The sequence below is a fragment of the Petaurus breviceps genome, unplaced genomic scaffold (genome assembly GCF_028583685.1).
Source record: "Petaurus breviceps papuanus isolate PSGF00001 unplaced genomic scaffold, PetGlider_PUasm1.0 90762, whole genome shotgun sequence".
NCBI classification, from domain to species: Eukaryota; Metazoa; Chordata; class Mammalia; order Diprotodontia; family Petauridae; genus Petaurus; species Petaurus breviceps.
In genome coordinates this window covers 359,825-375,119 of record NW_027187339.1, presented here as the reverse complement: position 1 = coordinate 375,119, position 15,295 = coordinate 359,825, and the positions used below count along the sequence as shown (strand labels likewise).

The 15,295-nt window shown below is 44.5% G+C and overlaps 1 protein-coding gene across 2 annotated transcripts in view; it reads left to right on the top strand.

Annotated features, from left to right (window-relative positions):
* The first annotated feature begins 1,688 nt into the window (after positions 1 to 1,688).
* Positions 1,689 to 15,295, top strand: part of ANXA7 (annexin A7) — a 31,885-nt gene continuing 18,278 nt past the window's right edge. Inside the window, exons 1-6 of one of the 2 annotated variants that reach the window (XM_069068217.1) lie at positions 1,689 to 1,784; positions 7,545 to 7,599; positions 9,945 to 10,152; positions 11,310 to 11,420; positions 12,165 to 12,235; positions 14,443 to 14,508. In XM_069068217.1, coding sequence (XP_068924318.1) covers positions 7,546 to 7,599; positions 9,945 to 10,152; positions 11,310 to 11,420; positions 12,165 to 12,235; positions 14,443 to 14,508 — 510 coding nt within the window. In that variant the 5' untranslated portion in view covers positions 1,689 to 1,784; position 7,545. The remainder of the gene's footprint in view (positions 1,785 to 7,544; positions 7,600 to 9,944; positions 10,153 to 11,309; positions 11,421 to 12,164; positions 12,236 to 14,442; positions 14,509 to 15,295) is intronic. The other variant, XM_069068218.1, reaches the window with a different exon arrangement.

Sequence of the window (15,295 nt, the reverse complement as noted above, 5' to 3'; positions counted from 1 at the left end):
TGTATTAGGTGGTTAACATGTGCTATGACACTGTGTTAAGCATTAGAGATAAAATTACAGGCAAGACAGACCCTGCCAACAAGGACCTTGCATTATCATCAGGGCAGACAACACAGGAGAAGCAGGGAAGGTATGGCGTGTTAGTGGCTTGGAAATGCTGTGGTGGCCTGGATCTGGCTAAGAGAAAGGCCAAAGCTGACCCTGATCAGCCCAGAGTGGTTACAGGGTGTGAGAAACGCATTCACTCCAAACAAAACAATGGTCGTGAAGCCAGGAAAATTCTCATTTTATTTTAGTCAATTATTCTACATTCCCAGTGAATGGGTACATCCCCAGACACACTTACTCAGACAAATGCCAGCCTTTTATGCTTTTTCCAATTCGAAGTCACCCCCTTGCTCTCCATTGGCTAGATGTAACCTCCTGAACCTCCCACTTCATGTTCTCCCTGATAGATTTCCCCTCAAACAGCTCCTTAAGCATGCATACAAGCTTCTGACCTTTTACCTGATCAGAAGCCTGGTTCTGCTCTCTGATTAGAGCCAGTCACCTCTGACTTACATTCTGCCATCACTCAAAGTTGGCAGTGGTTTTTAATCCTGTGGAAACAAAATTCTTTTCTTTCCCAAAAAGAGTCAAGTCCACAGTTCTGCTGGGAAGAGGAGTTGGAGATGATGATCCCAGTGCAAATGGCAAAGTTGAGAATTATAAAAATGGGGCCAGAGACACAATTTAGAGAATAATGGCCCCTGCCACTATTTGCCGTTTGCCTGGTTCATCCATTTCATACTGATACAGATTTAGAGCTGGGGGAACTGCAGCCCAGCCCCCTCATTTGAGATGAGGGAGATAACAGACCTAGGGGTCCCCCAACTCCACCTACTTTCCACATTGCAAATTAAATATTTCTCAGTGATGCCTAAGGCTGTGTACATTTCCCAGCCCGTAAGCAGTTTTTACCCACATAGAAGCCATAAAACTTGAACATGAAAATATAAAAAATATAAACAACGTTTGTAAGTTAAAAGCAGAGGGTGGTGAAACCGCAAAGGAGGGAGGTATCCTGGAGATGACACAGATAAGCAGAATTTCATATGCCTGGGATGTGGAGGGAGAATATTCCAAGTATAGGAAACGGTCTGAGCAAAGTTTATTTTGTAGACCCTTCTTTCAGTGACTGAAAACCTAGGTTCAGTTACGTTTACCAAATACAAACACTCAAAGGCAGGGCCTATTTGGCCCTTATCTGGCATGTTTTCCTCTCTAAAGTTGGAGGGAACCATAGAGAGGCCTTCTAGTCAAACTCCCTCATTTTACAAAAGAGGCTCCACAAGGTGGTGACATATTCAAGGTCACATGTGCATTTAAGTAGGGGCCCTAATGAGACCCACCAAAGGCTCAGCGAATGAAGATTCAGCGTCCTGGGGACTGCGGCCCTGGCTGGCCAGCAGCGAGCTGCCGGTGGAGCCTCGGACCCCCGCAGGGACGGAAGGGGGTGCAGGGGGATTGTGGGGAGTACTGGGGGCGCAGGGGCTGCGGAGCCTCGCGGGGGCCCGAGGACAGCACCAGGTGGGCCACTCCCAGGGACAGGGACGCGGGAGGGGCTAGGGCTCTGCGGCCACCTCTCCCCGCCCCCAGGCCAAGGCGGGAAAAGGGGGCCGCACCCCAAGCTCCGGCTCCCGGGCCAGGCCCCGCCCCGCACCCTCTCCCGGCCCCGCCCCCGGCTCCATCTTGCGGGCCCGGACGGCTGGGGCAGTGGTGCGGCTGGGCTACTCGGCGGGCAGGTGAGAAGCCGCGGCCGCCCCCTCCCCTCGCCGGCCCGGGCCAGGCCTGGGTCGCTTCCCTTGGGCGTGGGCGTGGGGGTGGGGATGGGGGCGGAGGTATGCGCAGAGGCCGGGGCGGGGATGCGGGGAGGTGGGAGCGGGACCCTTCCCCTCCTGCCCCCTCCCCTCTGTTCTTTCCCCTTCTGCCCCCTCTTCCGCATCCTCCCCTCTCTCCTTTCATGGGGCCAGCTCACGGTCCAGCCTCCGGCCCTGGACGGGGGCGGTGGGACCCAGCAGCCCCAGGCGGGCGGGGTCCGGGCTCTACTGCGTCACTCCCTCCTCCCTATTTCCAGTTGGTGTTGGGATCCCCACCCTCCTGATAAGGAGCACCCCCCAAGGCTGCCCAAGCGAATGCCTCCCGAGCCTCCCCCACCTTCCCTCTAGATCGGCAGTCGTGGTGGCCAAATGGGCTCTCCATCTGCAGACTGACGGCTGGACTGTTCCTTTGCCAGCTTGTCTGGGGCAGTCCTCAGGCAGCACCCCCTCCTTGCCCCCCACCGCTGACCAGCGTCTCTGAAATCAGCCAAGGCTGGTCCCGCAGTGGGAAACTGCCCCGCGCTCTCTGACAGCTTGGGGGGACCCTGGCAGAGCTTGTCTACTAACGACCTAGCTGGGGTCACCTCCACACGTCAGGGGACTTGAGTGGAGGTCTTCTAAACTTTCCTTTCTTAAAAATGTATCAAGTCTATCCGTATGGGCAGTAGAGACGATACCATTCTCAAGGATTATTATAAACCACCCCGCCCCATCCCACCTCCTCCCCTTTTCCGGAGGGAACTCCCAAACTTCCACATTGTGCTCACTATTCAGTTGGGCTGGAGAACCTAAAGTCACCCTCCCCCCCCCCCCCAACTGGGGGAAGAGAAAGGAAAACTTAGTAGAATGGAAACTTGGTTCTGGCTGAACCGAGCCCCCGGTTATGTGGACTCTATCCTGTTCAGGTGGTTGCAGGGATAGGCTCTGTTCGGAAGAAGAGATTTTTCCAGGGAAGTAGCAAATCGGCGCCGCTACTAGGGTGCTGAGGCGAAATTCTAGTTTTGTAAATCTGGAAAACTACTCTTTGAAAAGTGTGACTTCAAGGAGGATTCCTGCTCTTGTTGATTCTTTGAGCAGCAGCAGGAAATAGTGACATCTTTGCGTCTTTAGGGGACAAATCCCGTTGTAGGGAAGCATAAAGATGTTAGTGTCCACCAGAAAGAATTGGAAGTGAGCATGGAGTCTCAACTGCTTATAATTGTAAGGAAGGGCCTTGCTGTCTGACAGGTATCAAATTAGTATCTAATCTGTACGAATCTGATAATGGCTGTTAATGAGTTACACTCACAGGTTATATTTTTCCTTCTCAAGGAAATACTAATGCTGAGAATTTCAGGTAGGTTAGTAAAGGAGATACTTGGGGGGCAGTCAGGCATGTGAACAGTATACTTTGTGCTCAGAGGCAGTCATCTTCCCACATTATTGCTTTATGTAAGCATCTAGACTCGTTGACTTAACTGTTTCTTTACTCAGTTTTGGAAAACAGCTTCTGTGGGGAGAGGGGCTTTAGTCTGTCTTCCTTCACCCCTTCTGTTGAACATGGATTCATTTGTTTGATAAATTTGCAACAGCTGCCTCATTATTGGGCATCATGCCACATATGTGAAGCTGTGTGAGAAATCCACTCCCTTGTGGGACTGACTCATGGGGTGGAGATGATCTGGGGGAACCGGGACATTTCCCTTCTCTTCTGTGAAAGTGGGTGTTGCCAGAACTTTGTTGTTGGCCTGCTTGATCCAAGTGAAGTCTTACAACTCCTGGGGGCCTTTCTGGAGCCTCCTTAAGTGATTTGCTTAGTCACTCAGGAGGAGTTTATGTTTGTTGAAATCACTTGAGAAGTATACATGGCACCTCCTGGTCTACTGTCTCAAATCGTCTCACTTTTCTCAAAAGTGATCCCCCCCCAATTTAAGGATTGCAGGTGCCTGTGTGTTTTTTACTGTTTTAAAATTCTTAAAAGGGCAATACATTTAGATCTTTTAAAATAGAAGGGGAGGGGCGGCCAGGTAGCACAGCGAGTAAGAGCACCGGCTCCAGTGTCAGAACGACCTGGAGATCGAATCCCGGGCTCAGACACTTAGCACCCACCCAGAAACACCTGGCCGTGTAACCTTGAGCAAGTTACTTTTAACCCCAATTGCTTAGGGGCGGCCAGGTGGCTCAGCGAGTAAGAGTACTGGCTCCAGTGCTGGGACGACCTGGAGATCGAATCACGGGCTCAGACACTCAGCACCACACCCAGAAATAACTGGCCGTGTAACCTAGAGCAAGTTACTTAACCCCAATTGCTACAAACAAACAAAAAAAACAGAAGGGGAGGGGGCACTTAACCTTTGGAAGTGTCTACTGAAGCCCATGGACCCCTTTCCAAGAATAATATTTTGAAATCCATAAAATAAAGCATGTATGATTACAAAGGAGATAGGTTCATGAACCCCAGGCTAAGAGCCCCTGCTTTAAAGTGAGATAACTTTGTAAATAAAGAGCAGGGAGTAAAGGTCCTCAGAGAGGAAGAGAAGTCCTGGGGCCTGAAAACTGTATTCTTTGCGGTTCCAGTGGATCTAGGAGCTTATGCATATGTGTACTCCCGAGCCAGGCAGATAGCAGCCCATTCGGCAAGTAGTAATTGAGTTCCTTTTCTTTGTTTAGCATTGTGAGGAATACAAGACATGCCTGCCTTCAAGGGGTTTACAGACTGCTAGGATTAAGAAGAATAATGCAGAAATACATAAATAATTAGCAAAAAAAAAAAAACCATGACAAATGATGAACCAAAGTGAATAATATAGAAACTAAGTGGACAAGAAAGGGCAGACCAGACAGAAGATGTGGGATTTGAAATGGGCCTTCCTTAAGAAGACGTATATGATTTGAACAGGTGAGAAGAAAGGGAATCATTTTTGTTGATGAAAATAGCAAGAACAAGGTTTCTGGAGCAGTAAAAAGCATTCTGTGTTCCCAGAATCACTCAAGTAGAGGGTTCATGTTGGTCAGTTAACAGGCAATAAAATTGTTTAGACCAGGCTGAGCCAATTATGGAGGGACCTGAATGCTGGGACAGGAGTGTGCATTTGAGCCTTTAGGCTATTAATAGGGTTCAAGGCTTTTAAACAGGAGAGTGACATGATAAACACTGTCTTAAGAAGATTAATCTAATGGCAGAGGCCAAGATGAATTGGAGAGATGAAAAAGTAGACCTAGGCAGATCAGTTTTCTGTTGTCATCTAGATATGAGGTGACGAGAGCCTGCATTTAGTGAAGTAGCAATGGGAAGGGAAAGGATGGAAAGAATAGCAATGTTTTTGAAAGAAGAATGGATGACTAGGTGCCTATAATAGGGAATAAAGGAGTGAGATGGATCAAAGATGACTAAAACCTTAGATTACTAGTCATGTCATTGATGAAACTGGGGATTTGTGGGAGCTTAAAGGGAAGAATAGTTATGAGTTTAATTCTTCCAACTATTATGTTGGAATATATAAATATTATAAATATATAAATAACTTGGGCCTTTTGTCTCTCCAACTTTTCATTCGTTCATTAAACAGTCATCTTTTAAACCACCTAATATTGCCATGTGCTGTGCTAGATTGAGGGAGGGGGAGACATACAAATGCTAAAAAGAAATATTGCCAGCCTTCAAGGACAATCAAGTTTTCTCCATGGTGAATGAATGAATGTCATTTATTAAGTGATAACTACATTCCAGGCACCAAAGATACAAATAGGAAAGTGAAAAAACCCTTTCCCTCTAGGCATTTATATCCTTGTGATAGAGACAACACCTATAAGGAAATGAGGGTAAGAACCAATCGATTTGTTGGGAGGAGAGGAGGGGAAAGTGATGGCAGCCACAGGGCTATCTCCTGACACTCCTTTTCCAGAAGCAATGGTAACTTTTTCTTTGACCAGAAGGATCACACAGTGGGTAATTCACATGTCAATCTAAGGATGGGTCTTCCTGCCTTCACCAACCAGAAAACTTCCTTCTGTCATCATTTGGGATATGAGAAGGAAATTCTCAAAGTAATTCCAGTATTACTCTCAATCAAGGCTAATCAGGGAAACAAATCTGTTGTCAAAATAAATATTCTCTGATATTTGCAAAGTCAAATATTGCACAAATAATTTCAGGAATAAGAAATAGCAGGCGTAATTGATAAAGGGCAAGTACTGGCTTCCAGGAGTCCAGGGTTTGAGTCTTTCCTCTAACACATCTTGCTGTGTGACCCTGGGCAAATCACTTAATCTTTCTTAAGACTTTTTTTTTTTACTAGGAAAAGAAGCGCCCTTTTTCTCCCTCTGCCTCCTCTCTCTCTGTCTCTCTCTGTCTCCGTCTTTCTCTGTCTCTCTCTCTGTCTATCTGTCTGTCTGTCTCTCTCTTTCTCTGTCTCTGTCACTGTCTCTGTCTCTCTCTCTCCTTTCCCTAGGTCCTTCTACAGGTGCTCTGCCCAAAGGAAGACAAATTTTGATCTCTGAAACCTTTTTTTTCCTGACTCTCATTGCTTGCTCAACAATAGGTTACAGGACAACCCCACTTGGTCATTGTTTGGGCCCTGCTTGCCCCCAAGTGAAAGTAATTACCAGTTGTTTTTCTTTAGCCCAGAAACCCCTAGGGTCTTCCCCTCCCAGATTGATTTTTTTTTAACAAGTAAAGAGGGTATTCTCTGTCTCATTTCTGACCCTTAGTCACTGAATGGGCATTACCGAAGTCAAACTGAGACCTGGGAAAGACCTTAGCTTAAAAAGGCCAAGGTCTCCCATTGCATCAGAGCCATCTCCAGTGGTTCTCATCTGTATCTCACCACTGGATGCAGATGGCCCCAGAGGTGAAAGTGAGGCTGGTTATTTTGCACAGCCCTGCCTCACCTAAATCCAGTTCACTTTTCATGTCATGGCACTCTTTGAGAATGAGGGACAGACAACAACCACAACCTCTGCAAAGTAGGTCTGCGTTGGGAGAGGGAGTTTCCTTCCTACAGAGGAACTCCCAACTCCCATCTCCCACCCATGAGATCACAGACTAGACACAAAAAAAAATTATGTTGCTGTTTAGATTACTGCTCCTAGACCCTCCATTAATATAAACAATGGATGCTGGCCCAGAGTCAGGAGGACCAGAGTTCGGTTCCAGCCTCAGACACTTAACACCCACACAAAAAATCTAGTCCTGTGACCTTGGGCAAGTTACTTAACCCCAATTGCCCTCCAAAAAGCAAAAGCAAAAAAATATATATATATATAAACAATGGAGAATGGACTATAAAATAAGTTATTTGTATCCCTAATTTTAATATCGTACAGAATCAGAACTCAGAGGGGCTTTAAACCTAATCCACTTCCTTTTTTTTTTTTTTTTTTACTTTTGGAGGGCAATTAGGGTTAAGTAACTTGCCCAAGGTCACATGGCTAGTTTTTTTGTGTTAAGTATCTGAGGCTGGATCCCGAACTCAGGTCTGGGGCTGGCACTTTACTCACTGCGCCATGTAGCCGCCCCGACTTCCTTTATTTCACAGATGAAGAAACTGAGGTTGACCTTCCCCTATAGTTACACAGCTTAATTTGAATACCCAGAACTTTGAAAGAAAATTGTGTTAATTAAAAAAAAACCCAGCCTAAGCCATATGTGTTTCTAGAGACTTTATATTTCATAAGAAACCACTGACAAAAAGTCTTCTTTTACAGAATGTCTTACCCAGGATACCCCCCTACAGGCTACCCAGCATTCCCTGGATATCCTGTAAGTATCACTACCAGAAGATGGGGAGGGAGTGGTGGGGAAGAGAGTCAGATGAAATTTTTGAGACCTTTTGTGTAAACACTGCCAAATCACTTCTTCCAGATAATTTCTTTCTCATTAATGAGCATGAGAGGAACTTGGCCCAAGGACCACAAATCCCTTTGTGTCATAGAGAATTAAAGGGGCCCCTCCCTGCAGGTTTAGTCATAGTTGAAGGTTTGTGATAGCTTTTATAAACATGCTTGTCACTTCCCACTTTGTGGATTCCTGGGATGTTGTTAAGAGCTATGCTTGTATTCCTGAGGGGATGGATAGGATTGGCCTTCTAGTCTTACATTTCAGCTTCACACCAGTGGTAGACTTGCCAACCACCCAGAGGAAGAAAAGAAGCCACAATCAAGTTATGATTCAGTAACCTGATGGAAAACACATTTGTGGTCCAGAGTAGAGATGAGAATCATAGCTGTGTCCACAGTCGGCAACGCTGTGGCAATTATTTTCACCAAATCATAGAATCTTAAAGCTGAAAGGACCTTGGAGATTGACTAGTTCACCTTCCTCAGTTTACAAAACTTAGGAAAGTGAAATGATTTAGCTAAGGTCACCCAGAGCCAGAACTAGAACCTCAGGCCCCTTGACTTCTACTACAATGTTCTTTCTTTTTAAAAAACATATATTAGGGGCGGCCAGGTAGCACAGCAAGTAAGAGCACCGGCCCCAGATGACCTAGGGGATCGAATCTGGGCTCAGATACTTAGCACCACACCCAGAAATAACTGGCCGTGTAACCTTGAGCAAGTTACTTAACCCCAATTGCTTTAATATATATATATATAAAATTTAATTTAAAAAATTAGTACAGTTTTTTTTCCTTCCCACTTCTCCTATTCACAAAATAGGAAAGAAGGAAGGAAGGGAGGGACAGAGGGAGGTTCTTTCCTCAGTATCTAGTCAAGAAAGCCCTATAATTCTTTATTACATGGTAGGGGGAATCCTAATATTGTATCCTCAAATTTTGGGGACATGAAAACTATTCTTTTCCCAGGACTATACTCAAGGGAAGGAAAGAAGGAAATAAGCGTTTATTAAATGCTTACTATTTGCAAGGCTCCATGCCAAGCATTGGGGATATAAATATAAGCGAAGAAGAAAGATGGCACCTGCCCTCAAGAAATTTACATTCTTACAGGGGAAGAAAACACACAAAAGAAAGCTGAAAAATAGGGTAGGGAGAGAAGGATGAGTAAGATGAAGAGGAGGAGCAGGGGAAGATACCTGGTAAGAGAGCATGGTTTTAAAGTCTAGAAAATCAGGAACAGAGCTGTTGAGGTCAGAGTTGGGAGATCAGGTTTAAATGTGAAGAAAACATTCACTTAGACAATTTTCTTGTAACCAAGGGGAGCTTTATTGACCCAAAAGCAGCAGGCTAGCCCTGGAAGAAGGACTAGCCATTTACCCAAAAGGGACAGGGGCTTGTTTTTATAAGCACAGGATAAGAAAGATAGAAAGATTTATGACTCAGGATGAGGGAGACAAGGAATTTTGTGGTCCAGCCCAAAGGGGAAGTTTTATGGTATTTCAAGACAAGGGAAAGAGACTTTCAGGCACAGACCCCACAAGGTACTGAAAGGCAGCCCTTAACCCTTAGGGCTCTTTTGTATCTACATCAGAGCTAGGGAGAAGATGAAGAAAGGCTGACATGGGCCTTTCCACAAAATAGAGGTTCTAGGATGGGATGGGGAACCTGAGACCCTGAGGCCCCATGTGGCCTTCTAGGTCCTTGGGTATAGCCTTGTGACTGAGTCCAAGTTTTACATAACAAATCCTTTTATTAAGGGGATTTGTTCTGTGAAGTTTGGATTCAGTCACAGGGTTGTGCTTGAGCCTAGAGGGCCACATGGGGCCCTGAGGCTGCAGGTTCCCCACCCCTGGTTTAGGAGGAACCCTGCAGTGGAAGAAAAGGGGCAGGATATTCCAGGGTACAGAGGTGATAGGGTGACAAGGACCCTGATGCTCCGCTCATAGAATAGGATGAGCCATCAGTAGAGGGAACATGGTGCTGAGGTCCATCAAGTCAGAAACAGAAGAATGCCCTGAACCGTAGCAGAGAACCTTGACTGTTGTACCTCAGATGGTAAAACCAAGACACAGGTGAAACGAATGCCTTGCTGGTCCCGAGCCGATTTTGTTTGACCTAGTCTTGATAGATTAGAATCCAAGGAGCATGGCTATAGAAGGTTCCTGTCGTTCCATTAAGTTTCAGATTTTTGCAATATTTCTTATTCTTTTTAAATGTATCAGCTTTATTTAAGCACAGATTCACTTGACGATTTTCTGATTCTCAGCCTGCAGGTCAGGAGTCATCTTTTCCCCCTCCTGCCGGTCAGTATCCTTATCCTGCTGGCTTTCCGCCAATGGGAGGAGGCGCATATCCTCCAGCACCAACTGGTGGTTTCCCAGGAACTGGAGGCTACCCCTCCCCTGGAGGCTACCCCTCCCCTGGAGGCTACCCCAGTGCCCCACCACCAGGAGGGGCACCATCTTATCCTGGAGGTGAGTTACAGTTCTTAGCAGTGGGGAGTTGGGGTGAGAGTACTAGCTTCCTGATTTTCCCCACTCCCTTCTTCCCTGTTTGTGGTCACATGTCACTTTAGTTCAGTCACTGAAGATATAAAGAAGAAAAACAACACAGTCCCTTCCTTCCAATTTTCTACAGCCTGATGAGAAAATAATGGCATTTGGGTGAATTATTAATCTATGAGGTAGAATGCAATAGGGGCAGAAGAGAGAGCCAGTGTGCTCTACAGAAAACAGGAGGAGCTTATGTTTAGCTCAAGGAGTCAAGAAAGGCTCCATGAACAGTTAGCACCTAAGCTAGACGCTGGAGAGAATAAATCATGTTCTCTGGCTGGGATAGGTATTCCTGCAGAGCAGTCAGAAATTGGGAGCTGGCTTAAACATTGTTGTGAACAAAACTGGCATGATTCTTATGGTAAAAGAAATTTCTTTTCTTTCTTCATAATTTTTAATAGGTCTTAAAAAACATCAATTTCTAATAAAACAGACCTGATCTTTAAAATGAAGCTTGTAGGTAGGAGCTTCAGGACACTTGTCTAAAGCAAGGGTTCCTGAATCCTTTTTGAGTGTCCTGTATACTCCCGTTAGTAGTCTCTGGGACCTGTGGACCCTTCCTCAGAATCCTTTTCTTAAATGCATAAAATAAAGGACAGAGGATTACAAAGAAAACCAATTATATTGAAATATAGTATCAAAAAATTTTTTTACATTCCCAGAGCTCAGTTAATCAATAAGCATTTATTAAATATCTGTTACGTGCCAGATACTGTACTAAGCACCAAGATTCCAAGAAAAGCAAAAACAAATCCTGCCTTCAAGGAGCTCACAGTCTAATGGAGGGAAAAGTGAAGAATTCCTTTTTTAGAGGTTTAGAGGCAATTAGCAAGGAAAGAGATTAAAACAAACGTGGATATAGACATACATATAGATGCATATGTCTGTGTATATGGTATTGAAGCATGGCTGTGATAATTAAATCGATCAATTAGCATTTTTAATCACATGTGACTGATAGGGTGAATATTGATTATGTATAATCCTTGCTTAGAATGCACTGTGGTCATTAATTTTTCAGTGTTTCCTCTGAAATTATGACATTTCTTTTAATAATCATGAAACTCATCTCTCTGCAGCTTCTCCAGGCCAAGGATTTGGAATGCCACCAGGTGGAGCTGGTTTTTCTGGCTACCCACAACCACCAGCCCAGCCCTATGGTGGCGGATCAGGCCAGATCCAGATCCCAGGTGGGTATCTACTGTAGCCAAACAAAAAGCTATACCACATTATTTTGAATTGTAGCCTAAGTAATTGTGTTAAAAAGAAAAAAAATGGACACTAGTATTTGTCAGTGTTATAACATCTTCAGTAAACCACATGGTTCTCTGAAACTTTTTTTAGCATAGTATGTGGGAAGATAAACTATCCTAAATTTTTAATTTTGGATTTGAGAGGCAAATCTGTTTTCTATAAAAAACCAAACAAAACATTTCCAAATTTGGAAACAAAAAGTCTCTCAACTTTAATACAAACTGCCCAATTGCCTTTTCCTTCTATACCTGTTCCCTTCTATCTTTTGACTAAATGAAAATCATAAGCTAGAGCCCTCCTCAGATAAAATCAGGATTTCATCCAAAGTTTTGAGAAAAGTATTAGCTCTTCAGGACATAGCTATGAAATGGAACATTGAGAAACAAATGCCTATGGTTCAGTGACACATTGGTCAGGGGTTTCAATTGGCAAATTCTAAAACAGACAAATGAACAAAAGCCAACCTTACTTTGTGAAATTGTAACACTAATTTTTACCGATATACAACATACATGATGACCAATGTACTTTTTTTTTTCAAGATCATCTAATCCATGGGTTCTTTTTTTATTCAGTATTTTATTTTTTTCCCAGTTACATGTAAAAACAGACCAATGTACTTTTTAAAGAGTGACCCATTTTTAAAGAGCTGTTATGTGGTTTATTTTTTAAATTTGTAGGTGGGTTCCCTGGAGGACAGATTCCTTCCCAGTATCCTGGTGGCCAAGTTCCTGCTCCTTACCCTAATCAGGTATTTTGGTACCTTCCTTTTCCAGCAAAAGGGTATCTGGGTAATACCAAAGAAAAATGACATTGTTCTACTGCCATTAGCAGGTTTACAATATGGAAGAAATGGGGTGTCTATATATCCTTGATTGGTAACATATTCATGCAGGCTAGATCATACCTTGCCTAGACCACCTAGATGGGGGCTCCTATTGACTTTGATAAGGAGGTCAGGAGGACAGGAAATATTTATTGTTATACCTCATCTCAGGTCAAGAGGAGAGTGAGCATTATGTAGGGGACAGAGAGCCAATCTTAGAGCCGGGAAGGACTGGACTCAGGTCCTATCTTTGATGTATACTGGCTGCATGACCTTAGTGAGATTCCTTAACCTCTCTGAGCCTTAGGCACCTCTCTGTAAGTTGCCAAGAAGGCACAGACCTGCATTAGGAGAGGGAGAGTCCTTATTTGGGAGTTCTCTATAGCAGTGATTTCAGTTCCATTCTTTGTCTTGGGTGATAATTCTAGATAATTGGATAGATCCCTACTGAAAGATTTTGTTGGGGACTTAATGCTCCTAAGTGAGACAGTATGGGATAATAGAAAGAACGCTGGGCTTGGCTTTGAATTCTAATCCTACTACATTCACTGTGTGACCATGGGCATGCTACTTAACCTCTCAGGGCCTCAGTTCCTTTACCTGTCATTTGACGGTAGAAATACACTATCTACCAGAGCTATACCTAGGATAGTTTCTCTTGGAGAGTGAGGGCAGAGATTATCCAAGTTCTAACCATACTTTTGTATGATTAAGATAGGTTGGAGAGAGAAGTCAAAAGAGTTGAGGCATTTGAGGAACTGGGAGGCCAGATGGGGAAAAACTATGATCCGGGTCCTGACCATATTGGGCAGGAAGAAGGGTCCCTGGAAGTATATAGATGACAGCAACAAGAATCTGGTCAGGAAGTCGATATGGAAGAAGGGGAGGTGAGTTACTGAGTGACGGTGACAGAGGAAGATTGTGCCAGTGGGGAGAAAGGGTCAGTCCTCCTGGCCCATGTGCCAGAGCATGTGAGAGGAACAGCAGCCAATCATGAAGAAGGTATAAGGTATAAGGGGAGGGAATAAGTATTTCTCTACAGGCTCCTATGTGCCAGACCCTGGGCTGAGTACTTTATAGATGGCATCTCATTTGATCCCACAGCAGGCCCGAGAGTAGGTGTTATTATTATTTCCATTTTACATTTGAGGAAACTGAAGCAAACAGAGGTTAAGTGACTCAGGGTCACACAGCTAGTAAGTGTCCAAGGCTGGATTTGAGCTGAGGTCTTCCTGACTCCAGACCAAGCCTCACGGCTCCCTCTATAATATCTGGAGAAAGCTCGGCTTCACTGAGCATCAGAATACAGAAGGAACTGGAAAGGAAGAGATTTTGAACCAGTCCTAGGATCCGGGACTCAAGAGCTGGAAGGGACTTTGTGACTTGTTTAGTCCAGCCCAGTTCTTATTTTACAAATCAGAAAACTGACTCAGAGATGCAGAGACTTTCCCAGTGTAACACAGACAGTCAGTAATGGCCAAGTTTCAGATACAGGTTCTCTTACCCCACATTCAGGGAAGTGAATCTTTCCTCTGTCCTCTAAGAAGATCCTTAGAAGACCCAAGAGATACAGGAGGGCAGAAGGGGAGAACCACTTGGGGGAGAATTAGCATGGCATTTACTGGGGGCGGGGGGGGATGTACTCTGCCCCATTCCCCAGCTAATCATTCAGTGGGTTCCAAGACCTGTTGACTCATCTGAGGCAGAACTGGGGAGTGGATGAGTACAGTCTGCCATCTGCCATTGGGAGGACGTTATCCATTGGAAGAGGGTTGTAATGGCAACAGAACCTGGGGTGCAGGGGTAGCCCCCAGGCTGGGTGAGAAAACCAGCCTGTAAGACCTAGCAGGGGTAGAGGGTGGGAACTGTGCCCCCCAGGATGTCGGCATAGAGGTCACAGCCTCGGTGACCCTTTGGTAGTTTTGCCCACTACCTACCTCACAGGAGTTGTTGAGAGGCACGTACTTGCTAATCTTAAAGTGTTACAGAATTTAAATTTTTAGTCATAATAATAGATCCTTGAAACTTGGACATGTGGGCTGTTTGTGGGCATTTTGAGTCTTCTGGTACTATTCCCAGAAGGATAATTGTGGGCTTCCACTCTGCCTTATAAACTCCATCTGTTCTTTCAGATCAATACCGAGTTCTTTCCTTCCTGTCCTGTTTTCTCTCCTATTTCTTTGGATTGTAACAGTGAAGTGAGTAAGGCTTTTTCTATGCACTTAAGGCTTCTTGAAGTATTATACTCCAGAATTATTCTTCTTTCTTATGTGTCTTTATGCTTTCCTTTCTATCTCCGCAAAAGATCATTGGTTTCTCTTTCATTTCAAAAGGTAATTTGCATGAGTATATCGATGATTCAGTAGATGCAAAATAAATTGATATATCTTTGACTACTCTTAGCTTGTAGATGGCATATTTATCAAATAAATAAATGATGGTAAATGGAGAAGAGTTGCTAATATAAAAACTGATGGATTGGATGACAGAATTTGAATTCGCAGAGTCCTCTACAGCCTGAAACAACAAACCAAATCTAACTCAATAGAGGGAAGTGTATAGTCCTATGCTTGGCTTTAGAATGTACAGGACAGAGGAGGTGTGGCTAGGCAACAGATTAGTCTGTGGGAGAGACACTGGGGTTTTATTAGATGATAAACTCAGTTGAATTGTGTCATGGCAACCTCCCCCCCAAAAAAAAACCAAAACCCAACAACAACCTCTAAAGCAAATCTCGTTACTCCAAAAGAGTTGTAATTTTATCAAAACAGGTACTCTCTCTGCCGCCCCCGTTGACAGCCTTTCCCCCTCTGAATAAACAAGCTTCATGGGCTGCTGTTGGCCCCAAGTTCACTGCCCTTTGGTGGAGGAGCCTTTCCATACGTAGCTACACTAGATCAGACTCATGTTTGAAGTCTTTTCTTCTCAGTAGGACCTCCCCACACCTTTTATTCCACTCACATAGGCTTCAAGATTCTAGGCATC